At 31.1% G+C, this 27,674-nt stretch overlaps 2 protein-coding genes across 3 annotated transcripts; one reads left to right on the top strand and one right to left on the bottom strand.

The window, feature by feature from the left end:
* The first annotated feature begins 10,679 nt into the window (after positions 1-10,679).
* Positions 10,680-18,702, top strand: Clk (circadian locomoter output cycles kaput protein Clock). Its single transcript, XM_072888850.1, has 12 exons — positions 10,680-11,493; positions 12,823-12,951; positions 13,032-13,180; positions 13,370-13,461; positions 13,560-13,764; positions 13,881-13,976; positions 14,081-14,156; positions 14,243-14,481; positions 14,563-14,798; positions 15,564-15,980; positions 16,297-16,470; positions 16,649-18,702. Exons 2-12 carry the CDS (start codon positions 12,914-12,916, stop codon positions 17,039-17,041), a joined length of 2,115 nt encoding a protein of 704 aa, XP_072744951.1. The 5' UTR covers positions 10,680-11,493; positions 12,823-12,913; the 3' UTR covers positions 17,042-18,702.
* A 368-nt stretch (positions 18,703-19,070) lies between these two features.
* Hn (phenylalanine hydroxylase) lies at positions 19,071-25,695 on the bottom strand. 2 transcript variants are annotated; one of them, XM_072888853.1, is made up of 8 exons: positions 24,082-24,774; positions 22,779-22,907; positions 22,525-22,679; positions 21,034-21,216; positions 20,732-20,928; positions 20,214-20,476; positions 19,538-19,767; positions 19,071-19,287 (listed from the first exon to the last, which is right to left on the bottom strand). In XM_072888853.1, exons 1-8 carry the CDS (start codon positions 24,103-24,105, stop codon positions 19,125-19,127), a joined length of 1,344 nt encoding a protein of 447 aa, XP_072744954.1. In that variant the 5' UTR covers positions 24,106-24,774; the 3' UTR covers positions 19,071-19,124. The 2 variants fall into 2 exon arrangements, with proteins under 2 accessions (XP_072744954.1, XP_072744952.1); XM_072888851.1 differs by lacking the exon at positions 24,082-24,774 and adding an exon at positions 25,473-25,695 and having other exon boundaries at positions 19,072-19,287.
* Between the last annotated feature and the right edge of the window lie 1,979 nt (positions 25,696-27,674).

Raw genomic sequence — 27,674 nt, 5'->3', positions numbered from 1 at the left:
AATGAGAAAAAAATATATAAACGGACAAAAGTGAAAGAAGGAACGAAACGCTGCTCCGATTTATGGACAAATATAATATCACGAGAGTCATTTTAAAAAGCGAAAACTAAAAAAAAAAGAAACATGAAACGACAAAAAAGACAATGACAAAACACGATGAAAATGTTGTGACGAATCCACTGGAGTTTGAGCTTCCCAACTTGAGTCAAGGGTTTTAGCTGCTGCAGCAAGCAATCACAAAGCAAAACAATTATTTGTAATCAAGTAAGAGATTCGCCCGCGCGGATTTCTTGCCGTCGTTTATGTCGGGCGCCGTATTCGACGCTTCTCGTCGGTGAATCTCTCAGGAGAACGATTCGTTTTCCTCGCGAGAGAAAGTCGAACGGGAAAACGTATCGCCTCCTTGAACGACGACAATGAATCGGCGGGTGATTTGTATATTTGCTGCCGCTTAAAAAAACAGAATGCTGCTTTGCATGGCCAACGATTGCTCGCTGGATCGCATGAGAAACGCGATTATAAATTCGAAGATTAAAGAGTATCTCACACATACACACGCATATGATGTCCAGGAGTTAATTCTCAACTGGAGTTTTGCTGTCAAATTTATATCAAGTAAGTATTTCTGCAAGCTACTAGTTGAGAATTAAGTTTTTACGGAATGTTAAACATTATGAGGATACTTTTTCAAGTATGTATTTTACGTGCGATGCGGAAGACAACTTTTTTTCAACCCCCCTCCAGGGAGTTTTGCGTCAACAAGAATGACTGGAATCTATTCTCATGCGTTCTACCGTTCGTGTTGGTCGGATATGCTCGTGTGTACCTACCTACCTAGCTTCTTGCGCGCTACGCATTTTTGACTCTGCTAGGAAAAGGAAATGAAAATGAGAAGGAGGGCGAGAAAGAAAAAGAAGATGGTTGATTAGAGATTGGAAGGAAAAAAATAGAAGGAAAATAGAACAATGAAATGCGCGAGGTGTATTTTTATTCTACGGAGAAATCGGTCAGCACTCCGACTTATGGCCACGATTATTCGATTGCGATAGAGAACGAACGGGAACGCTCACTATGTTTTAGCGATTAATCTGCTTACAATTAATCGGATTGTCCGTCGACAATTGTGCCGGGTGCGTTTCCCAAATTACATCCACGAAGTTTCGACGGGACTTATAGGATTTCGTAAATTCAATTCGGTTGCCATGAAACGTTTAAGGAAAACGGTAGAGAAGAGTGAAATTTTTTTTAAACATCTCTTCCAAAATGTAAACTGTAAAATCAAATTGAAAAAGAGAAATTGTTTTATATCTTATCTAATAAAATGATTGAAATATTAAGAAAAAATATCAAAACAAAAGAGTAAATTAGGCTTTTATTTGATTTTTTTTTACTTAGCAAGTAAGATTTAGAAGAAAATTTTTCTTTGGAAAATAGGAACAGAAAATCTTTTTAATTCAATATAATATGATTAAGATATTTAATATATTACGTGAAATACAATAAATAGTATTAGTTTTTTTCGAAATTAAAGTGGATAAAAAATGTTTCGAGAAACTCAAGGTAAATATTTTTTAATAAATTTGCAAGATATAAAATCCAAGATAAATTAATCGTTGATTATAAGGAAATGAATTAAATATTGTTGATAAAATTTTGTTTAAAGTTGACATTTGAAAGATTTACTATAAAAACTACTTGACGTCACTTGATGCAATTAGATGTAACACAAACACACAAGCAATGTCAGGTATACTTCTTTAGATAAAGTTGAAAGTCTGCATCTAATTTATTAAACAATTTTCACGAATAAGGTTTCCTAAAATTAATTCAAGATAGAAATATTAAATTGAAATAAAATAGCCATGTTCTTTTTTTATATTTAGAAGAATTATGAATTGTGTGAGGTAAATAATTAACGTTATAAAATTATCCAAAAGTATCGGGAAAATTCATATTTCGATTTAATTCATGATAAAATTCATGTTTAAATGTACGATTAAAATTTTATAAAATTGACATTGTAATATTTTTAATACATATAAGAAGAAATTTTGATGATTGAAATATGTTTATTATAATTATGATTTTTAATTTTGCAAATCTGTGGATTTAAAAATTTCTAAAATAATATTTATCATCTGATTATTTATTTTCCATAAATAAACTTCTCAAATCTGAATGCTGTTTAAACTATTATATATAATTATAAGGCAATTAACGGTTTAGTTTTTAGATTCAAGATTATAAAAAGATTAGGCATAATTATTGCAACAGAACGAATATATATAAAGATATATAAACATATACATAATTTTGATTTTTATTTGATATAGTAAATCGTAAGCTGACCATGACATTTAAATAAAGGCAGATTAGTTTTTATTTGAATAATAATTCGAGTGTCGAATTAAATGCAAAGTGTTACTGGATTTCTCCGCAGAAAAATCGCCTTGAGACTTTGTGTGCGAAATGTTTCCCTTGTCGGTACCTAATAATTCGCATGCAACAAGAAGTCATAGTACAAGCACAAAAGGCTCGAGAAAGAGAAGTAGCGAGAAAGAAAGATAGGTATAGTGGAAGGAACGAGATGAATTTTCGTATGGAACACAAGAGAGAAGCAACCGGATGTTATTTCATATATACGTATCTACGCATAATATATGTGCGTGGATACGTATACGTGAACACATTCCGAGATTGAGCAATCGCTCCCTCGATGCTGTACGCGATTCTTCAAGAGAGTTCCTTTTATTCAGAGTACTATTATATATGTATATATACGTGTATGTATGCAGACTTTTTTCCCCGAATATGCGGGCGATTTTCCTCCAGCTGGCATGCAAATCGAACAGGAAAAAAAGAAGGAAAAACATATTTTGATATGAAGGAACAGAGGCGGGTGTCATCTCCCGCCACACACGTGTCGCGCTGCGATTTTTGATAATTGTCAACGACAGAGGAATGCCCCCTCCCTCCCCCGCCCCCTGTGTAAGAGCGATTAACTTATATTTGCAAACGTAATGGAAAATTGTCTAGATAAAGAAAAAGAGAAAAAAAAACATTTAAGCGACTTTCTAGATAAAAAGCCTTGACATTGGTAGTTCGATGTTGATGGATATTAACCTTTCGACTAAGCTAAACGAGGACTCTATATAGTATTTTTGAATTAGATTATTTAACGTCTAGAGAGCGGTATATTGTAGCCCTTAGGACGAGAGTTTTACCGAACAAAACTAATTGCATGTCGATGTATCGAGCATTAAGCTTAATAGCTTTAGTAGATAGTAATCATTGTTGCTATATCGGTCGCCCTTTGCTGGGATTCTCCCTGCGATTCGCTGGTGACGGGAGATCATCGAGAGCAGGCCCGCGGACAATTCTTGTGCGCTGCCGTTTCGTTATTTCTTCATTTCCGCTTCTCATGCTCTCCTTGTGGCTTCTCCCCTGCCCTTGTCCCCCTACCCGTTAAAACGAAAGAGAGTGCGAGAGAAAGAAAGACAGAGAAGGAACGATTTTAATCTCGCGTTAGTAACGCTTAGTGTCTCTAGGTAATATTATACACGAACGTATTATATACAATGACTTAGATGAAGTAGGGTATTCAAGATGAAACACTAAACGAACAAAGCGGAACGCTTCTTTCGAGCTCTCACGACGAACTTTACTTGGAGGAGGCATGCTCTTCACGGAAAATACTCTACTTTCTCACTGGAGACAGACCTCGTACCCGGTCTAAATCCTGTCCTGGAAACGTTCGTGTGTATCTTCGGCCTGAAATCGAAGAAAAGCGTATCCAAAATATTCCCCACCCGCTCCTTTCCCTCTTTCTTCCTCTCTTTCTCCCTCTCTCTCTTTCTCTCTCTCTCTCTCTCTCTTTCTCTCTCGCTTTTTCTCTCTCTCTCTCTCTCTCTCTCTCTCTCTCTCAACATGCTATATTAGACTACGTACTCCGATTATCACGATTTCAGAAATCATGTAGAAAAGTGTCTACTCTACTGATTAACTTTAAATATTAAATCGCATAGAAGGAGAAAAAGAGAGAAAGAGAGAGAGAGAGAGAGAGAGAGAGAGAGAAAGAAAGAAAAAAAATATCTATATATTACTTACGGCTTGCAAGACAATGTAATTGCACTTTAATCAACGACTTCGAAGTATAACGTATTATAGAAAGTAGCACCGGAGTTCGCTTCTTGTCCGGATCAATATTTAAATAATAGAGATCCAACCTCACCCCCCCCCCTTCCTTCCCTCTCATTATCTGTAAGTCGTCATCTTCGTGTTGAAATCGATTCAAGTCGAGCGTGTTTCTTCCCCGCTTGTGTGTAAGCTTTGCGCCTCTTGCGAGATGCTTCTTAGACCCTCGACCCCACTTACACGCGCAAAACACAGACATACATACACACAGATGCCGAAATATACAAATATACATACACGTAAATGTCAATGTCTTAAATATATTCGCATATCTTGAAAGTTACACTACGAACAACCATATATAAATAGCAAAATATCTCTTATTAACGCGCGCGTAGTTAAAATCGGCTTGCTTAAGACATGATACCTTTGCTACTCGCTGCATTGACAATTTTCTTCCGTGTCGGGTATTGGTTTTTGCTGTCGATTTTTAAAAATGATCATAACACATCATTCTTTTAGTTTAAAATCAGGCTCGTGTTGTATATGTTTCAGATTCAAAGACGAATACGTGGAAATTTTTCTGTAATATACAAATAATTAGTTAGCGCGAGGAAATAATTAAAGCGAATGAAATATTATGTAAGAGATTTGATTATGCCAAAAAAATTTTATATTTACCGTAAACTTTTTTTATTATAACCATTTCGAATATAGAGAATGAGAATCAATGCTTTAATATTAAATTCATTTCCTTCAATCACCGATAACAATTATTATTCTTCAATTCGAATTGTTTTATTCGAATGTTATTATCGCGCTGCACTTTCAGCTTTTATAACGCGATTCGTCTCAACTCGCTGCGGTTTTTCCGACGGACGGTACCGACGATCTACGGGCAGAGGCAGCGATCGCGCCACGTGGACGTGCGAATCGACGACGAACAGCTGAGACTGACAATTGAGTGTCATGTAACGTCACGCGAGTCACATGTCGCGCGGCGCGATCGCACACTTCATCCGTCACCGAACGGATCAGCTGTGTGCGTACACGCTATCATGAGCGTAGTAGCTGCGATCTATTGTATAACAGTCTATATTCTCCGGCTTCGTACGCGCGAGGGTTTAATTTTACGGACGTCTTTCCTTTAATTTTATGACGCTTTCTTTCCTGTCAAGCGTTTTCCTCGAAATCGTGATGTGAAACATACTTTCTGTTGTCAGTAGTATTTTAGTTCCCCGGTGTCTCTTTATCTTCTCGGGAAAAAGTGTGATTTAATATGTTACATTTGATTTTATATCTAACAAAGATGGCTTGATCTCTCTAATCCCTTATTCCTGCCGTCACATATACCCTTTCCCCCCTTTCAACATAATAACACGGTCGCCCCCCTTGACTACAAGTTTTCGAGAACAAAAGAAAACATAAAAAAAAAAAAAAATTAACGGTGAACAACGCGTGAAGACTAAATTGAAGTAAATCTATCGGGAATCTCTACAAGATTAAAGAACAAAAAAAAAAGTTAAAAATTACATAAAATAATTAAGGTCATGAATTTATAAAGATATTTACACTTTAAGAATATATATAAAGAGAATCTTCTGTGGCAGCATAATATACGGAAAATTACTAGTTCGACACTTAAACTAACCGTACGTTGGAGACGAGGACGAAGGATTTTCCGGATACGTAGACGCGAGGGTAGTATCCTGACGATCCTTCGGATCACTGCGTCTGCCGACAGTGATGTAACTATTAACATGTAATCCCTTAACGTTATATTTTTCCGGTGGTAGTTCGCGCGTTTACGCTAAACGCTTCGTTGCCGATATCGATATCAACTTATATAAAAGCAAAAACGCTCAGAAGCGTTTATAGAACAACGATCGTTGCGTTTAGCGAAAATAGCGAAAGAGCTGCACTAACCACCGGCAGTTTGTGATATATTTAGTGAAACAAATTAAAAGATGGTTGTTATTCAAATTAAAAAAAAAAAAAAAGAAGAGAAGGAGAGAAAGAAAGAAAGAGAAGAGAAGCGCCTAGCGGTTTTACATCACACACAACCACACAACACACATACACACATACATACATGTATACACACATTGAAAGGATTTGGTAGTATAATTGTGCGCGCTGCTGAGAGCAATCTGATTCCGCGTATATATAACGATGATAACGAGAATAAATCTCATAGGGCATTCCGTGGTAGATTATAAGCGGGAGGCTGCCTTTTTCAAAGTCAGTTTTTGTCATCTCCGCAATTTGAAAAGAATATTTCAAAATGGTTGATTTGGTGAGACGAGGGCGACTTAAAAATTGAAGGTGACTTTTTAACAGCGATATATACACACGAATCAATCTTTAGTAATGTGATGTCTTATAGTTGAAAAAACAGAAATCTGAGAGTAAAATCTTTAAGAAATAAATATGCCTATTTGATATAAGTATTTAAAGATTTCTTGATAGTGTTCTCCTTTTTCTATTTTTTTCAACTCTAAGGTTTCTCGCGCGCACGTATTGAACTGAAGGAACTGAAAATCTCTTATTGTAAGTCATACAGCACAGAAAGGCCAAAAGACATCTTAAAGATATCTAAAAAAAAATAATGAGACGTCTTTAAGTCGTCTTTTAGTTATCTTTGAGAGACATGTGCTGTTTGGGTATAGTTATCGCTTTTAAAAAAACATCTTTATCGATATTTGTTGACCGTGGAAACAGTGGAGAAAAGAACAAAACGTTTCTTTGAAAAGGTATTATCGACCTACTAGCTTAACATTATTTAGTATTACACGACAATTTTATATAGCCAGAGTCATTTCTACTCATTACGACACATAATTTTTTATAACGAATCCAGCAATGCAGATTGACCTACGCACCGTCACCGATCTCCTCTCAGCAGCGTCGAGATCGTCGTGTATAACTAATTGTAAATTTTAGGTATTATCGCGCGTATAATAAGGAAAAAAAAGCGATAAAGTGAGAATGTGGTGGCAAACTATCGTAAAGCAGAGGAAGAATAAGAAGAAAGAAACACAAAAAAAATACTGATAATACACGTAATAACACACACATACACTATATATTGTAATATTATTTTTCGAACATAGTAATGTAATGTAGAATATAATATATATATTATATATATATTATATATATTATCGTATCGTAACGAGATCATTTCGTATAGCGCTAAGTTGAACGAAGTGTGTTTTTGGAGGTTTAAGAGAATTAATTAAGGTGGGCCAGAAGCGGGCGGGCGTGCAAGAGCGGCGCGAGGTATATATATATATATATATATATATATATATATATATATATATATATATATATATATATATATATATATATATATATATATATATATATATATATATAGATAATACTGATATTTTTATCAAGTTTTTTGAATATTGGGGGTCCCCTCGATTCCTATATAATGAGAACTTAAATGTACCCCTTGCGCCACTGTCGCCTCCGCGTCATTTATTAGCAAGCACCCGCCGACCAGTCGTTGAGATTCGATTCGAAGCTGCAGCATCGTGTTCAACTTCGTACAAATTTGAGAGCAAGCGACATGTAAACAACGAAATAAATCGCCACTTACTCCGAAATTGCAATCTCTGCGATTCGCTTCCAGCGTAGCTAACAACACTCCATTTTATATTTAAGGGGACATTCGACATTTTTTTAACAAATCAAATTCTGCATTTTAAAGATATATTGATTTTTTTAATTCAACAATAACGAATTGCAATAAAAATATGAAATTATATTATCTGATTGAAAAAAAAAGAAAAAAAATGAATTTTTTAATAGATATATGAATTTTATGTAAAATATATGTTTATTATAAATAAAAATATATTCTCATTTAAATATACACATTTTGAAATACCTATATTTCTTCAATATTTATTTGATAATTATTTAAAATCATACTGTCAATTGTTCTTGTACTATAATAAGATAGTAAAATTGTGAGCAATACTATAATTCAATAGAAAAAATAATAACAGATGAAAGGCATTGTTGCAGTTTGATAATCTCGAATTTTTAACGACTGGCCAGCGGAGAATTTTCAATTTGTCGCGTCGGAGATGGAAACGACGCGGACAAGATAATTCGACAAACGTAATAGGGAGATGAATCTCGGCGTCGAAATGCGAATCCTTGTCCGATTAGGGCGTTTCATTTTCCAACGCGATACGTGCGTATTTTAATTTTGCATTGTCCGCGAAAGGACGAAGAATTGAGTAGAGAAAGAGGCGTGTACAGTGGGAATGTGGTTGGTTGCTGTAATACGAGATAAAAAGAGAAAAAAAAGGAAAGTCAAAATCCATTCCCCCGTTCCCTCTCCCGCCCTCCTCTTCCTTCATCTCCTACTTTAAAAACCCATCATTTTTGGGAACTCCTCGAATGTCGGCCCGAAATGGACAACATAAAAAGCGAAAAACTGTTTTCCGACGGTGAGAAAACGGACTGTATAAATTTGGCGATGACTTATCCAATACGTAAAAAAAAAAAAAAAAAAAAAGAAAAGGAAAATGTTTTACAATAATACAACACGTTGCGTTTTAATATATAGTTATCGGACATTAATTAATTGTCGAGAATACGCGCGCCGATCAAAATTCAAAACTTACGACGAGTTTGCGACTGATATAGACCTCTTCCTTTCGTTTTGTTTTTTATACGCAGTTGTTATTCGATGTTTTGTTGTACGAATATGCTGGCATGTTGAATTGTGAGTGAGAACCAAGAGTCGCGAAGCTGGACATATCTATTTTTTGCGACGCGCAATCCGCTCGTTACGTCGTTTGAGTTTCACGAGCTACTTTTTACGTGACCACTGCATTAAATACCGCTCGTGACAACCTACTTTGTCCGTCATTCCCCCGCCGAGTGGATTTGACCTCGCGGTTTTATGGCCTGTTCAGCGCAACGAACGAGAGAATCTCGAGTATTTCACACAATGCAGAGATATAGGCCGTCGTAATGCTTGTATGTGTGTTCTATCGCAGCGACACGAGCAGATTGCGCGTCGCTTTTAATAGAGAAGAGAAGTAATTATACGGACTAGAGGAAAATTAACATTGTGATGTTCATTGATCAAATATGTCAAAAGAAGAAGGCCCACTGGTTGAGGCCCGACATTTCTGAGTACACTATAAATAATAAATATTATGTAAAATTTATTGAACTATCCGTGTTTTATTTTACATACCTTATCATGTGCGAAATGTCTCTTTATATACTTTTTAATTACCGATAAGATATAAAAAAAGGACAGTGGTTATTTCTGACTTGCAAACGATTGAAATTTTAATAGCATTACGTAATTGAGCGCAATATAATTTTTGTAAAGATAATAATTTTCCAAAGAATGACACTGCGATGTGCATTAAACTTTTTGTCAGAGAAAAAAAATTAAATTAATCGATAAATATATCTGAACATGAAATATTTCCATAATCTCGCTTTTTCTTCCTGTCGCAGGGAAAAAAAAAAGATATATACCTTGTTATTTCGTGGCGGTAAAAAATGGTGCGATGAGTATCTCTCTCAGCGAAACAAGGCTGCACATTCGCAAATATCGAGGAATTTATATATTTTTGCTGCGATGATTTCTTCACGCGCGGGAAATATCAGATGTCACACGACATGCGAATTACTTTGGCGAATGCTTAGTTGACGACTGCTGCGGGTACACAGCCTGAATGCATGTGTTGTGCAGACCGATGTTTGAAATGTACCGCGGTCAGCCAATCGCTATATGCTTGAATGTGCGTCGCGAGGTAATATATTATTGCGCGCATTCACCGCGGGGTCTGTACAAATGCATGACGGCAACGGGCGATAAAGCCGCGACTGCGCATTATCGGAAAACAGCTCTCTAGCTCATTTTCGCTACGTGAAAATTCATCGTGAGGTCGGCCGATGCCAGTATGGACAATACGAGCGAGATTTTCTCGTCTTTCTATAAAATGATTGCACGGTAGGGGCGAACAGTTTTTTTATCGAATTTTTTACGAATCTTCTCTCGAAATAGATAACGAAATAACATACGAGTAAATATAATTGTATATGTAATTTCTTTCAACTTCAATTTTTGAGAAATTAATCTTTATTTTATTTCACGTCTGCTCCATTGCACAGCAATTTTGAATCGATAAAATTGTCTCACCTGGTGTTACCTTTTATCACTGCAACTTTAAATACAAGATTAAAAAATTCAAACTTTTCAGAATCAACCATCTTCCTTCAAAAAGAGAAATAAATTTCTAACACAGAGAATGATTGACCCATCTATTCCGTATCGGTTCTGCAAATCTGCTCCATTTAGGGAAATTAAAAAATATTAAAGATACGCTATTCCACTTTGAAGTCAGCAGGTTCGACACGTAATTCATACAAACTGCAGCTGAGGAAAAGTGAGATACTTGTGCATAGGCGCAGAGTTTCCCTGAGCGAAGGGGACTTTTATTACAAAGCGGTTGGCAATTCTGGCTCGTCTACTTGGCCTACTCTCCGGTTTTCGCAATCATCGCGCGGAATCGCGCGTAAAAACTCGCGACACGCGTTCGCGATCGATTAGGCTCGGCTAATGAACCTGGATACAAGGCGCTACAGTCGGCAGCAGCCTATGGCGGCATCTCGCAATAGCATCGTGATCGCGTGATTGACATCGAGGCGACGTAGAAAATCGGAGCGATTGTCGTCGGAGCTGATGGATCAGCAGCGAGTATCTCCTACGTGAAAGATGTCACGGTACTATCGACGAGGACGTCATCGCGTGCGAGTGAACGCGACATTGTTGAGAAATGATCGACGAAAGACACGGGAAATCCAACGCACTCCCTCGACCTGAGAATCCGCGTGCGAGTAAAATCAGTGCACGAGAAGCGAAGGTTCACGCGTGCATTCCTTCTGTCAATCGGAGTGAATGGGACTCTTTGCCGACATCGATATTCGCGGGTAAATGTAGTCTCTCCTCTCGCGATTGATGCAACGAAGTTTTAGTTTCATGGTGATCATCATTCTGAACAATCCAGAGATTTTAGCGTTAAAACTTCATGCTTATAGAATCCAACGCTTCTTTTGTGATTTATCGTTAGACTGGACTAATCGTGATCCAATCTCTTGATCGAATTATTTAATCCGTGCGTGGAAAAGTTTCATTAAATATTTTTCTCACGAAGAAACTGTAGTGATCACGTGACTGTTGCAATTATCTATCGTAATGTATTGTGAACCGGTAATTGAAAGTTGTTCTGCAAAAAAGTCTGTTTACTTAAATGCGTGAAAGGATTTAAGAATGATTAACCCCGGGAACGTCTGAGCGTTGCAAAACAGGTATTGAATTAATTAATATAGTAAAATACACATGATAAAAATATATACTTTCAAATCTGCATTTATGATAGATCACAGGTAATACGTGAAACTTCATGCAGCACAAATGTATACAATTGTTGTATATTGTATAAAATAAAATAATTTTTTATTTAAGCGAAACTCATTAGCTTAATTAATCTTTTTTAATTGTCAAGGAAAGAATTATTATATTTATGAAATGTTTGTTTAAATTTTGTTGCCGGTACATTTATATAATATTTTAATAATTTATAACAAATATATCTGCAAATGTAATATATCCACAGTTGGTCGGCTTCTGATCACGGTCGTAGCACGCGACCGTTTCCACTTGATCAAAGTTTGCATTGATTTATTCGATTTACCATATAATAAAATGAAAACGATTATGCTACATAAATTATTATTTCATTAACATATTACGTAAACGTAACATATTATGTAAATTTCTGTTAATAATTTATACCTTAATACAATTGTCTTTTTTGTGCTAATTTCTCAAGACGTTTTTAAATCAAATAATTATTTTTATCAATGTTAATGTTGTTATTTTATTATGTAATTTTTGAAAATATTTTTGCAAATTTATTCTATCGAGTTTTATTCGGATTTTTGACGTCATGATCTATTCGAAAGCAATGTTTATAATATTGAAAGGTAATCAGAATTTATATGAAAATGAAAGAAAGTAATTTATATTACTCGATAATGATGTTGTATGTGTGTGATTATTAATATTTAAAATCATTTCTTGCTTACAAAAATTTTATACAACTCTTCTGTTTAAATCAACATATAATATTGAATTTTTAATTTTCTTGTATCGTATAATGCAAGTCGCTTTTCTTTGGTAAAAAATTGCAAAATTTATTTACATGCTTTAATTTTGAAGAATAATTCTGTTATTTTTATATTATAAAATACAATTTAGACAAATATATAAAACAATGTAATATAAAATAGTTATTTGTAAGTAGGTCATAGATTCAAAAATGGAATATGTGATTATGATTTTAATATGTATAGTTTCTTGTTAAAATTTTATTTTAATCATTTTATATGCTTTTATGATAAATGAATCTTTTGCAAAATATATGCGGTTTATAGAGCATTATCACTTGACAAATATTAAGGATTAATTTTGTACTTTTTGACTATACCTCTCGTTCTCTAAAATTATACTACTTTAAATAAAATTATACTACTTTAAGTACCATTTTAACTCCAAAAACGGAGTTTAAATACATCGTACAATGTGTAAAATTAACATAAACATAACTCAATATGAATGTAATCTTCTTTCTGCAGACGCAGTAGTAATATAACGCAAGAGGCATACATTCCACACACATTCCGCCAAAAGTTTTACCATTTAAATTAAAATACACGTGTCTCCATCATGGACGATGATATGGACGATAAAGACGATTCGAAGCGGTAAAAGCACATAAAAAAATTTTTATATAATCAACTGTTAATAATTATTGCAATAAATAAATAAAATATTTGTCTTTTAGAAAATCGCGTAATCTCAGCGAAAAGAAACGCAGGGATCAATTTAACATGCTTGTGAACGAGCTTGGCAGCATGATTAGTGCCAATACGCGGAAAATGGACAAATCTACAGTGCTGAAATCAACAATTTTATTTCTAAAAAATCACAATGGTAGGCGTGAAATCTTTACAGCATTCAATATATCTTTTTTAATGTTTTTATAATTAAAACTATTTGAAGTTTTATACTGATACTTAACATTATGTTTAAATAAATGTAACGTTTTTTTATCCTTTAGTTAAACTCTTAAACATGTCTTTTTATTGAAATTAAATTGTATATAGTAATTGACTATTTCAGAGATAGCAGTTAGATCGAGAGTCCATGAGATCCAAGAAAATTGGAAACCATCTTTTCTTTCCAACGAAGAATTCACTCATCTTATATTAGAGGTAAAACTGTCTGTAATAAATCATAAGTCTATAATAAATCTTATGGTTTTTGTTCAGATATTTGCTATATTATTTAAACTTTTTTTATACGACTGTAGGCATTGGACGGATTTATAATACTTTTCTCCTCGAATGGACGTATTTATTATGTCTCCGAAAGTGTTACGTCTCTGCTTGGATATCTTCCGAACGAATTAGAGAACACGACTATTTATAATATAACATATCAAGAAGACCAGCCACACTTGTATAATGTCTTGTTGAATCCCGGGAGCACGCAAGATAAACGCGTTGTGAAAAAAGGTACTATTCACGAGTAATGAGAGAGAGAGAGAGAGAGAGAGAGAGAGAGAGAGAGAGAGAGAGAGCCAGGAGGTTTACATAATTTTTATTATATATAACCTTTTGTATTGTGACAGAAGACCAAATATCTTTCACGTGTCACATCAAAAGAGGCGGAATTAATTTTCAAGAAGAATCTGTCTACGAACTTGTACAGTTTATCGGATATTTTCGTAAGTAAAAAATCATTCTTATAAATTGTATATTTTTAAAGTCAAGGTTTTTTTACGAAATAATTTTATATTTAATTATGAAATATAATTTTGTATTTTTGTAGGGTCTGCTATGGATAACGATGTCAACAATCTACTGCCAAGTCAAAAATTTAGTAACACCAATGCATCAGACAACAAGTATTTTCTCCCTGTTCAATTTTAAAAAATATATATAAAAATAAAATTGCACATTCCAGGATATGAACTCAAATTTAATTTTGCAGATTAGTATTCGTGGGTACAGGACGTCTTCAGACTCCTCAACTCATCCGAGAATTATCCGTGACAGATAACGCAAAGTCAGAATTTACATCCCGCCATAGTCTGGAATGGAAATTTCTTTTTTTAGATCACAGAGCCCCGCCCATCATCGGATATTTGCCTTTTGAAGTTTTAGGCACTTCTGGTTACGATTATTATCATGTCGACGATTTAGACAATGTTGTTACATGCCATGAATCACGTGAGTAATAAACAATAAAATAAAATTAAAAAAATAGAAACACATGCAGCGCAAATTATTAATTATTTTATTAATCTTTAGTGATGCAGAAAGGCGAGGGAACATCTTGCTACTATAGATTCCTCACAAAGGGTCAACAATGGATTTGGCTGCAGACCAGATTTTACATCACGTACAATCAGTGGAACTCGAAGCCTGAATTTATCGTGTGCACGCATTACGTGGTCAGTTATGTCGACGTAATGAAGGAATTGCACGCGGAATCGGGGGGTTATGATAAAACGGAAAATCAGGATGTTTTAATACCCGTAAAACAAGTAAGATAGACGCGATATAATACGCGCGATCGTAGAATTATAAAATTCCACAAAATTATTGCAATATCAATTGTATGGCACAAGACAAATACGTATGTAAAAACAGTAAGAAATTAAACCGTTCAGAGAGTACATTTCCTCTAACTATTAAATTAATAACTTTTTACATTATATAAATTTTATATTTAAATTTACGTGGAACAGATATTTAGTAGAGATATTATTGACAAACAATTTCTTACACATTTGTATATTGTTTTCTGCTTTCTTGATTTTATTATGATTATAATTATTTTTATTGCATGATTTACTAGAAGAATATCTCGCGAATAGATTATTTTTTGTATAAAAAATAAGATTGAATTAAATAATACAGTAGAAACATGAAAATAATAATTAATACTTATTTTAAAAATAAAATAAGAAAGAGAACAATAGGACAGACATTATTACGCGCATAGATTTTTTCTTGCACAAATTTTTAGACAGTGTCAAATATATTTAAAACATTTAATTTGAAATAATAACAGTATTAATAAAATGTATATAAAATAATAAAATATTAAAATAGTAATTATAAATATTATAAAATAGTAAAAAAACATTTGTTTATACAGAAAGAAGGAAAACTTTTTTCTTATATATACATACACACATACATATATACATACAATATTAAAAATATTATTATAATTTAATTTGATTATTGTATAATATATATATATTTATATTTAAGACATAATTCACATTCTTACATATGTGTAGGTCACAACATCTTATCAAACACCGTTGACGCAATGGTCAAACAAATCATCGAAGACATTAAAGTCGATGACAAGCGCATCCAGTCTCCGACATTGCGGTGATTCCAATACATCATCGATATCCGTCTCGTTACGAAGTTCCCCATATTCACAAATAACGCATGGCTCGCACTCGAACGCGGCTTCCACAAGCAGTTCTGTAGTGTCAAAGCCGATTGCATCGATGGACAACAGGCAACAACAACAACAAACGCAACAGCAGCCGCAGCAGCCGCAACAGCAATCTCAAAATCAGCTGGATGTCAATCAGTCATGCATTAATTTTATGGATCCCACACAATATGCAACTGTTAATCTGCAGTCAGTCGTCACAACGGAATTTGCTGCCCCTATTCTTTCAACCGTGCCCACCCACGAGGTAAACAGTTAAATAACTCGATATTAATACGTATTGCCTATTATAAATGTATAATATAAATACCCTGTGCTTAAAATGTACAAGTTTCTATTACAATTGTACTTGAAATGCAATTTTCACTCACACGCGTTATTATACGATTGCATTTTAATTAATTTTCTATAAACGGAAGACTTTTTCTGTACATATTTTTTCAACATTTCTTTTATTTTAATGTAATAATATTCTATAAATAAATCGAATGATTACATTTGATTTTTATTAGTTATCTATTTTCCTATGTGTTTTTACAATTTTTCTATTCTCAATATTTCAGATGTTACATCAACAGGGTATAGTGATGACTCCTACGCAAAATCAAATACAAGACGAATTACAAAGGAAGCACGAAGAATTACAACAGTTGATTGTTCATCAACAGGAGGAACTAAGAAGAGTTTCAGAACAATTGTTTATAGCTCGATACGGGATTCTCACGCCACTATTAAATGTTCGTATGTCTTTCAAATGAAAAACTTTGCGAAATCTTTTTTGCATTTTACTCTTTAAACGTATATCTATTTTATTAAATAATAAAATATTGTCGATTAGAGTTACATATTTAAAAATCAGATTCTGCTTGCTTATAGAAAGACATTAAAAATCATTGATCGATATTTGGGTTTCAGACAAGTATATCATACAATCCATCGAATCCGTGTCAGCAAGCGAATCGATGCAACACTAACAATACTAACGTACAGTTGCCCAATTCCAATAATATACAAGGCGTCAATGTACTTTCCATACCGATCACCGTTCCAGTGCCTATAGTGCCTACGGAATTATTTTCGCATTCCTTGCAAATGAGTCCATCGCCAAATTCGACGCATGGCAATGTAGGTGCTATAATTCAAAACCAACAGCAGCAACAACACTCACAATTACAACACCAACAGCAGCAACAGCAACAAGTATCATCGCAGCAAGAAGAAAATCCCGATCTCGTATCTTTTCAAATCTGCCCACAACAAGCTGAAATGATCTACGCTGATATAAACGCGTCGTCGAATCAGCAATAGAGATCATTACAAATTAAAAAGACTTTCTTCTGTGACTCCAATTGTATCTATTATAATAGGCAAGAAATATTGAACTGATAATTATCATACATTCTTCTAACTCTGTTGCATTTATTTTTTGCAGTGAAGAAATAAGACTTATTGCCATAGTTGCAATTATTCTTCTATTTACAAAAAAAAAATGCATTTTTGTAAAAACGTGTGTGTGTGTGTGTGTGTGTGTGTATGTGTGTCATGAATATAAAAATATTTAAAAATTATTACGGTAACTGTGTTTGCGATATATCGCATACATGGATATTCCATAAATTGTAATATAATGTACTGTAATATAACTTTGACGTTTTAGCGTAATAATGCGCAATTTTTAATATATTAATGTATTTATATCTAACCCGATATGTAAAACAGTGCATCAGGTGTGAATTTATGGAACACGAGATTACTTGCTACTATATCATTGTTGTATTTTATATAATCGTATCTATATATTTTTCTCATTCAATGGAAATTTAACCATAAAGACTTTCATATTTATAAAGAACTAATTGACGTCTTTCAATTATAAAACAATAACACTATGTGCCACTCTATATATATAGGTATATATTACATAAAATCAAAACTTATGAAAATTTAAACATTTCAAAATAAGCGACAAAATAAGAGATAATCATTTTTACCGATTGTAACTTTACCTGTTATAATTATAGTAATTCTTTTAATATTGGTAATATGGTTTATAATCATATCAATCTTCTTTGTATAATTGACAATTTTTAAATTTTATTTGTAAAGAGAATATTATTTATATCTATGTGAATTTTTAGAAGCAGAAAGCGCGTAACTAACAAAACCTTTGAAAATCATTGCGCTATTATATGTGCATATTGTATAAAATTAATTTTGAGAATTTTCTCGAAAATAATTTGAGTATTTCGATAAAGCGTAAAAAAATTTTCGTGCCAAGTTAAAGAGCTCTAATCAAAAAGGGGACACTTCACATAAGTGTATATTTATTGAATTTATTTGTCTGACAAATGACGTCACAAACATGACATCGGAAAAAGGACCAAATTCCACATTTTCTGGAACAGGGTATATTCATAAATTTTGTGTATATGTGTATATGATGGTAAAAAAAGTAATATATATTTTGTTGTATGTATATGTATAATATATCACTTTCATACATATCTAATGTATTGTAATTACAAATGTATGTTAGATTGTTATAACATTTCATAATTGTTGCTCGATGAAAAAATATATGGCAGAAAATAAGGCAGAAAACATTTTGACGAGATCGCAGGAAGCTGCGATGTCGTGAAATGCGTTCAAATTGATGTGATAATGTTTTTTAACGTTCAACTGCGTAAAACATGTAATACAAAATTATATATTTTAGCATAAGTGATTATTGATAGACTGAAAAAAATAATTGATAATTTTATATTATGTGTGAACCTAAATTTGAAAAGCATATATATATTATGTATCAAATAATTAGTTTCCTCGCAAACTTAAAACCCCCATAAATTTTACGTTTTTTAATGTCTAACCTTTTTTCTGTTTTTCTGCCGATAATTGTATAAATTTGCTATTTTTAATAAAAAATAAGAAAAATAAAAAAGACAAAACTTCTAATATATATATATATTTGTACATATGATGTTTATTTAATATACTGAAATTAAAATAAAGAACAAAGTTTTTTTATTACCTCTATTATAGAAATTATTTTGATAAAAATAAACATTAATTACAGAATGATGATCTTTTCATGTCTAAAAATCAAACGATACAAATAAATCATGTAATAAAAATCTCGGAGAAAGCTAATATAATAAAGTTTTAATATAGAAAAAATAATAATTTTTATTGTTTAAAAATATTTTTAACAAAAACCATTTCTTCGCAACATATTAGTATAATCCTATTTGATTAGTAATGCAAGTATAAATAAATTATTATATTGTATGATATATTATATTATACAGAATATGCATAATATATTATATTATACATAATATATATATAATATATATTATAAGAGAGCAATATTCATCGAATGAAACTAATTTTAATGTTGCAATTTTCTCAAAGCATCCATCAAAATTTGCATTTCTTGATTCACATTATTCACAAGAGCTTCTACTTGTTGTTTACTGTCAATAATGCTGATACTCTGCGTATAAGCGTCGTATCTGACCCCGAATTTTTTCGGTATAGTTTGAGCAAATTTCCTAAAATAAGAAAAATAAACGTAAGTCAAGATATACACTAGTGTCGAGCCATCTTCCTTGGTTCACCATCAACGATTTCATTCGCGTATATTTAGAATTATCACGCAACATTAATTAGGTTATTTCGCTTGATTATTATGTTATTGCGATAGATACACAATGTATAGTACACAATAAAAATGTACCGTCCCATGACAAGAGATAAGACAATCCGCTTGACATATGTATTTATTATTTCCGGCGTACTCACGTCATCTTTTCTTTTGCATCCTCGAAATTCTCGGCAACGTAGTATACAGGTTGATATTCCGTTATCGGATATGTTTGCAATGCAGTCTTCGGTGGATCAAAAGGTCGAAGTTCTGGTTTGTCACTCAAACAATATTCCAATTCACCAAAAGACGAAAGCAAACCAGCACCGTACGCTTTTAATTCGCCATTTTGCCGGCACAATCCATATTCGACAGTAAACCAGTAACACTGCAAGAACAAATTGTGAAAATTATTTAGAAAAATAAAAAGCGGAATGTTATTTAATTTTTTCTCAACTTTTTTATGAATAATTATTGGCCTACCAATAAAGCAAATATTGACGTGATTAAAATATTGAAATTTAGAAATTCATTTTTATAAGTATAGTCTAATCTTATCAAACTCGTATAATGTAGTTAATGAAACTTATACTCTTTTGCCATCGTAATATTATGTCTATTTATGAACTAAAATTGATGAGAATCAAGAATGGACGTTTATATGTTTGTTTATCTTGTTATACGAAAGTTATAATATATGTAATTAATAAATAAGAAATGCTTTGAAATAGCATTAGCTTATAAGAAACAAACTGTAATAAGTTAAAATTTTTTACAATTTTCGTATAATATTTTAATAGTATGAATAAAAATATATATATCATGATCTGCTACCGTCGCGAGTTTTTCTATATAATCATCTGGAGCACCAAGCGATGCCAGACCAATAACTTGTGAGAACTGTGCAAAAGATGGATCAGCAAGAAGTGGCACGTGACCCAAAATCTCGTGGCATACATCCGGTTCCGGCGTGTAGAGTGGTTTACTGCTGTGCCGTATATATTGCGTACTGTGAAACACCCTGAAGGCCAATCCAGCGAGAAAATCACGTGAAGACAATAATCCTGCCACTGGACGAAGTGTGAAACCGGTAGAGTCTAAAATATCGAGATGAAAAGATTCAAGAGAAATTTTGACCGCTAAAGTATTATAGAATTGCGTCGATAAGACTGACTAATTAGATATGATTCGTCTTTCCTATGATATAAATAGAAAAAAAAAATTAATTATTCAGAACTGATCAATTTCGTGTAAGAAATAAAATTGATGTCTCTAAATCAATTTCAAAAATTGTCTTTTTTTCCTGTGTATTTTGTATATAAAAGCATAAAATATAAAATAAGGAATATTACCTTTCAAAAAGTTAGATATATCTTCGAGTTGGGGTATATTGTCTTCGCGATAGCCACAATTCTCAATGAGCAGTGGAAAAACGTGATTATGCTCTCTACAAGCATATTTCGGATATAATTTTGTCAAGTTTTTAAAGATTACACCCCACGTGGCTATTTCTTCAGGCGTGTATTCCACTGTTGGAATCGGTTGTCCGCTAAAATATTGTATGATTTGTATCTTTTTAATATAAATATTTTTATAAAAATGTCTGCGTAGTTTCCCTTTTGATCCAATTTTGATATCGTGGCTTGATACTTACTGTTTGTAATAATAAGCAATATCAGCGAAATATTTTCTTCTTGCTCTATATACAGGATCCGTGAAACCAGGATGATCGCTATCGAGCTCAGCACCATACGACAAAATCTGATTAGCGAATTTATCAAGATCGCGTATTCTCCTCGGAAACCATGGTACGGTATCCATATTGTCTTTGTGATTTCTAAGATTGTATTTATGATTTATGTTTAATTTTATTATCAAACGACGAATTATATAAACGTTGAATTAAATATGCATAATACAAATGATCTCTGAATCTGATTTAATAAATTAAATACATAAATAAGTCGATAATTTATTTATTGATCTAATTTATTAAATTAAATTTTATTAGAATTTAATATAAGCTAAAGTAACAATAAGATCGGCAATAAAGAGCCAACGCAGATGTAGCAAAAAGTACAAATCTAATGAAAACATACAAAGATTTCGAAACAATACGATTATAATTACACTAACATGTCAATAAGTGAAGACGCAAAGAGTCGCATAAATATTTCGAAAAATGGCAAAAATCATTATATAGTTGTTAAGTTAAAAATAAACATGAAATTTTAGATTAGATGAAATTGATAAGTTAATGTGTTCCTCCTTTGGTTGGTAAGTCAAGAAGTGACAAAAAAGTTGATTTATCAAAGGAAAAATAAAAAGTTGGAAACATATTGGTACAAAAATGTTTTACTAATGATATTTTTTAAATGCAAAGATGTTTGACAACGAACTAAGTTTATGAGAATGGAAATAAATCGACTGTTATATCACGGAAAATGGAAAAGAATTTCTTTAAATATTTATGCGACTCTTTGCGTCTTCACTTATTGATATGTTAATGCATAATCGTATTGTTTCGAAATCTTTGTATGTTTTCATTAGATTTGTACTTTTTACGCTGAAGAAGGTCATAAAGTTGACCAAAACATTCTTGTTATTTTAATAGATAAATTTGATACATAAAATAAGAACTTGCGCACTAATTACAGCGTTTTGCTCTTACTCGCTATTTTTTTAAGTTAATTCTTTAAATTTTATTAATAAAAAATTAATTGCAAAATTAATTAATAAAGAGGTATGATATTTATAAGTTAACATTTGAATAAACAAATAAGAAATTTTCTGTTATATTATATTAATGAGTTCGAAACATTGATATCAAAAATAAATTATACAGGATAGGTCATTTTAATCTATGCACTGTAATATCTCAAAATCCATAAGTTTAAGACAAAAATAAATTAAAACAATATGATTAATCAAGATCTATAATTCGAATAATTATAATATACCTATAAATTGAATAATTATGATAATGTATGTACTACATTCAAACATAAAAAATTAATTGCTATTATAAGATTTAAAAAATAATAAAATGTCAAATAAATAATAATAATGTTATTGTTTATAAGACTATATTCTTTGAAAAATATATAAAAATTATAATATTTAAACAAATCTGAAGAACTCCTACCTAGAAATGATCGAAAAGTAACTGCACTCATCTCGTAAAGATTCAATTGCGGAGGCTATATTACCGCCTGGCGCACATTCTACCATAAATTCATAGCTGTTTGGTCGTCGAAGAGAACTTCTGGATTCGATGTGCAAGAGATTCACTTTATGTTTCTGAAATAATATCCTCCATTTTAATAATGTACTTATACTTTTTCCAATATTTAACAGTTTAATACAGTTTAACTAATGACACGTTTCTATTTCACTCACGGCAAACAGTTGGAGATATTTTCCCAATGCTCCAACTTCATCTTCTTCTGTAGGAGAAAATATTAGACAGGTGCTTTTAGCTGAATCTCTGCCTTCTTTGATATAATTTCCGCCATGGATGAGCTTTGGCTAACAAATTGTTTAATTAAGAATAATTATAATGCGTTATAAACAAACTAATCGATCTTTAAAGCCTTTTTTGCAAAATTATTTCAATATCTCAAATTTTTTAAATATTTCAATAAATATAAAAATATAAATTAAAAAAATAAATAAGTAAATATAGAAATGGCTCTCTTTTTTCGTAAAATTAAAATAGAAGTAGGCTATAGAGAGCAAAAGTATAATCAATAAATAAAGATTAGAAAGTAAATACAGTATTATATATAAACGAAAAGATATATTATAAATTAAAGTATTTATACAATCTAGACAAAAACAAATATAGGCAGACGTTTCGGATTCGTTTTTGACCTTCTTAAGCGCAAGAATGTGTCGTCATATTGTAATGTTAAATTAAATAATACTACAATTTTAAATGATAGTACAAAAATGGCTGTTAAGTTAATTTGACCTGAACCAAATATATATAACACGAAATAAAAAATGAAGAGTTGAATTAAGATCAATAGAAAAAATACTTCGTAGTTTGTAAGCCAGGAAGTATTTTTGAGATTAGTGACTTGATTAATAGTAACAATTGAATCCTGGAATTAAATTTTAAATTTATATACAGATGATAGTTAAATTGATATTGTCAAAGTCAGTAAGCTGTACAATATTTTTACTATACATAGATTTTATTTAAAAACAATCCAGAGAGCAAATCAGTTAAATAGTCGATCGGTTACTGTCAAACCACAATAAGAAATAGTAGTTTATATAATGTCTCGTGACTTTCAAATCTTTGGAAGTTTGTTTATTACGTTACAATATAATGTTAACGGTAAATTTTCCGTGTCAGTATTGTATTTACCTGGTAACTTTTATTTATTGACTATACTTTTGCTCTCTATAGCCTACTTACATTTTATTTTTAATAAATTAAAAATATAAATATAATTCAGAAAGAGAAATATTTTTACTGACAATGTTATAAACATATGTTACTTAGTAAAGATTAATACAGATTTTAATAGAAATATGAATAAACATAATAAAAAAACACTCCTTGCAATAATAAAATATATATTTAAATTTGACATTAATGATTTAATTAATTAATTAATTTATTTATTTATTAATAATCTATTTATTAATTCGTTAATAAATTAATTTATTAAATAATATAACTCAAACATACCGGTAATTCTGTGAAATAAATCATTGTATGATTAAATATTTCCGCGTGTTACAGTTCGAATATTTTCGCGTATCACGAAAAGTAAAAGTGTAAGATAAACTGTCACGTTAAAACTGTACGATCAAGAAGTCTTTGAGATCCATATATATAGCTGCAAAAACTCCCCTCTTACTCATGTAACCTTATTGAAGTTGAAGGAAATCCCGATATTCGAAATTTGTTTCCACATATGCAAACTTTTTTCTCATTTGTTTTATATATAAGAAGAGATGATTATAATATGTGAAGCAAGAATAATTGCTCAAACAGACGATTAAATGTTTTTATATATACAGGAAAAAAACTTAAAAAAAATGAAACTTTGAGTGCTGTAATCGGTGAACGATTTTGCATCATTTTAACGACGGTGATTAATTTCAAAGTCAAAGTTGATTTCTCTGTAATTTACTCTCTTGACATGGAAAAAAAATAATTTTTTGTCACGCATTATTGACATTTATTATAATATTATGAATGTCACTTCTCGGATCAACATGCGTAAAGAAAATTAAGGGAAAATCATCAAATGTAATATGAATCTCTGTCATTCACGATTAAATCGATGTTTACAAACACATAATGTAATAATGCAAGAAACGATTTTCTTTCATCATATTTATTATCTATGCAAACATCGATTAGTACATATGTATGTGTTAAGTCAAACATAAATTATTATTATACGTTATATTATTTTTCTTAATGCATTATTTTTCTAATCACGTGTATGTATTGTATTATTTTTCTTAATGCATTATTTTTCTAATCACGTGTATGTATTGTATTATGTACATACACATACATTCCATTTAAAAATATAGAAAAAGAATAAATATTGAGTAATGTTTTGATACAATGAGATCAGCATATATGGTGCAATCGTGACGTAAATCACGATCAGCCAATTTCTGACGGAATTGCCATTTAATGCGTGATTTATTAATTGTAAATATTATCACCTATTAAAAAAAAACTGCGTTATTAAAATCGCGTTAATTCTACATATATCAATTCATATTTAAAAATAATATAACTATTTGAGAGAAATAATAGATGTCACATTGTATTTGTCAAGAATAATTGTACTATATCTGAACTAAATTAAAAATTACAAATTATATTAAAATATTATTGTAAGAGTAATTGTGTATATCCTCATGATTGCTATTATATTTACAACGTCATCTTATGTATACGTATAACTTTCTTTCCCTTTCTCTATCAGAGGAAAAATATATATTCATGGAAGGAGAAAAAATAATTATCTCCAATAAGATAATGTTTGATAAAAATTATAAAAAGCAATAATATGTCTTGTTATTTCGCTAATAATAATAATATCATTGCCCTACCGTGTCTAGAGGTGAACTACTAAGAAGTAAGACGTCTTCTCCCTTTTCAAAGTCCAATGTTTGGCGAAATTGTCGGTTTATTTGTGCATACATTGTTATAATAAAATATAAAAACACAAAAATACAAAAGCACGTATAATTGATTGACTTTTGTTTGAATTGACTTAATTATTCTCTATCCGTTGACGCGGAAGAACTGTTGCTGACTGTAGAAAAGCTATCAGTTTTAAGATGGAGGAAAGAAATATTCTTGTATTGCGACAGAATAAAGACAAGTATTGATACATACAGCGAATGATATTAAATACGTAACAAAGGGTCGAAGAGTTATCGAAACCTATCGCATGAGATAGTATAATAATTTCTACAAAGTTTATAAAGTCATTTATCAGTCGTAAGAAAACAAATTTTTCCAAATAATGATAACATAAAAATAAATTATATTGTCGCGTTATAGATATAGTTTATTTTTATATTATCATTAATCGCAACAGATATGTGTTTCAGATATATGTTAAAATGGTTATAATGTTATATGATATTGTGACAGACTATATATGATATTATGTTAGACTAATAATACATGTAAGATTTATAAAGAAAGAAATAATATGTTATATATAAATTAATTTAGAGATATAAATAAACCATTTGCTTTTAGTCGCAGAAAATACAAACAAGCATGTTTTAAAAATCCGTAAACTATTATCTAACATATGTCTGAAACATTATTCTAATCGCATATATATATTATATTATATAATATTATGATAGACTATATATGTATGATATTATATGTTAGACTGTTAATACATGTGAGGTTTATAAATAAAAAAATAATATCTTATATATAAAGTAATTTAAGAGATATAAATAAATCATTTATTTTTAGTCACAGAAAATAACAACAAAAGCATGTTTTAAAAATTTGTAAACCATTCTAACATATATTTGATATATTATATCTAATATATTCTATATACTAATGTAAACTTTTTTATCAATATGAAATAAAAAGAAAAAAAGAAAGACTTAATCCATTTCTTCCTTAGCGTGTGATTAGATTAGATAGAATAATATTGAATAGATAGGGTTTTTCAAAAAGATAGAATAATATTGGATAGATAGGACTTTTCAAAAAGAAACGCAACATGCCATACAAAATTTATAGATACAAAAGGTATCTAAAATTATATTAAATTATATTAATTATTAAAATTTGAAATATTAACAGGCAGTAGAGAACAAGGAATCAGAACAAAATAAAATAGAACACAATTAAATAGTACAAAAATATAATTTCATAAACTAAGATATAAATAGAAAGATTGTTACATACGGTAATCTATATAAATTTAAAAATTAAATGAGCGAACGTTTCTGGCTTTGGTTTTGAACTTTCTTCAGCGCAATATATAAAATGTGTTAAATTAATTGTAAGGGTGAAATGTCATACACATAAAGTTAAAGAGCTTTTTTATAATAAAAATTATCATGAGCAGGTTTCAACGCAATTTCAAGCTTTATATACATACAATTTTGGTTTACTATTCTTGATACATATAATACTCCATAGTTTGTAAACCAAGAAGAATTATTTCATGTGTTTAAATAGATTAGTGACTTAAATAGAATAGTGACTACAGTATCAGTTGAATCCTGGAATGGTACAGGTGATTTTTTATATATCTATAATTTTAGTTTAACATAATCTAAGTCACTGAACTGTACAATTGATTAATAATTTACTTATAAAGTCAGATTGTTCGGTAAAAATTTTGATTGTGAACAGTAGAGTAGTTCTTGTATCGATCGAGTAAAGTAATAAAATATGATTCTACGTGCTTTAGTAAGGCAGGGTACATTGTAATATATGGAAATAAGATGGATTTATTGAAGACGTCAAAAATTTGGAGAGGAGATAGTCTCCACAACAAAATGTATAAAATTTTTAATAAAATAGAACGGAGAGTAATAAAATATGATTCTACGTACTTTAGTAAGGCAGAGTACAATCCGAACAACTAATTTTATAGACAACGTTTGTTTTACAGCTGTTCTGGATGCTATCCTTATGTACTTTAATGAATCTATCTAGTTTATTCAGACTAAAAAAGGATAATTTAACATCCATATTTTTCCTAATGTTCCTAAATTGTTCGGTTACATTCGGTGAATAAGAGATAGTGAAAAAAGAGGTAA

This window comes from Anoplolepis gracilipes, chromosome 3 (genome assembly GCF_047496725.1).
Source record: "Anoplolepis gracilipes chromosome 3, ASM4749672v1, whole genome shotgun sequence".
Lineage (NCBI taxonomy): Eukaryota > Metazoa > Arthropoda > Insecta > Hymenoptera > Formicidae > Anoplolepis > Anoplolepis gracilipes.
The sequence above is the reverse complement of the archived record's forward strand: the minus strand, read 5'-3'. Positions and strand labels throughout refer to the sequence as shown.

Bases quoted from the DNA above. Each gene is read 5' to 3' on its own strand.
- Clk (XM_072888850.1), top strand. From the start codon at position 12,914: ATGGACGATGATATGGACGATAAAGACGATTCGAAGCG. The intron at 12,952-13,031 runs GTAAAAGCACAT...TTTGTCTTTTAG, and splicing joins GATAAAGACGATTCGAAGCG to AAAATCGCGTAATCTCAGCG. The intron at 16,471-16,648 runs GTTCGTATGTCT...TTTGGGTTTCAG, and splicing joins TTCTCACGCCACTATTAAAT to ACAAGTATATCATACAATCC.
- Hn (XM_072888851.1), bottom strand. From the start codon at position 25,565: ATGTATGCACAAATAAACCGACAATTTCGCCAAACATTGGACTTTGAA. The intron at 22,680-22,778 runs GTGAGTGAAATA...ATATTATTTCAG, and splicing joins AATATCTCCAACTGTTTGCC to AAACATAAAGTGAATCTCTT. The intron at 19,288-19,537 runs GTGAGTACGCCG...TTCTTATTTTAG, and splicing joins GATGCAAAAGAAAAGATGAC to GAAATTTGCTCAAACTATAC.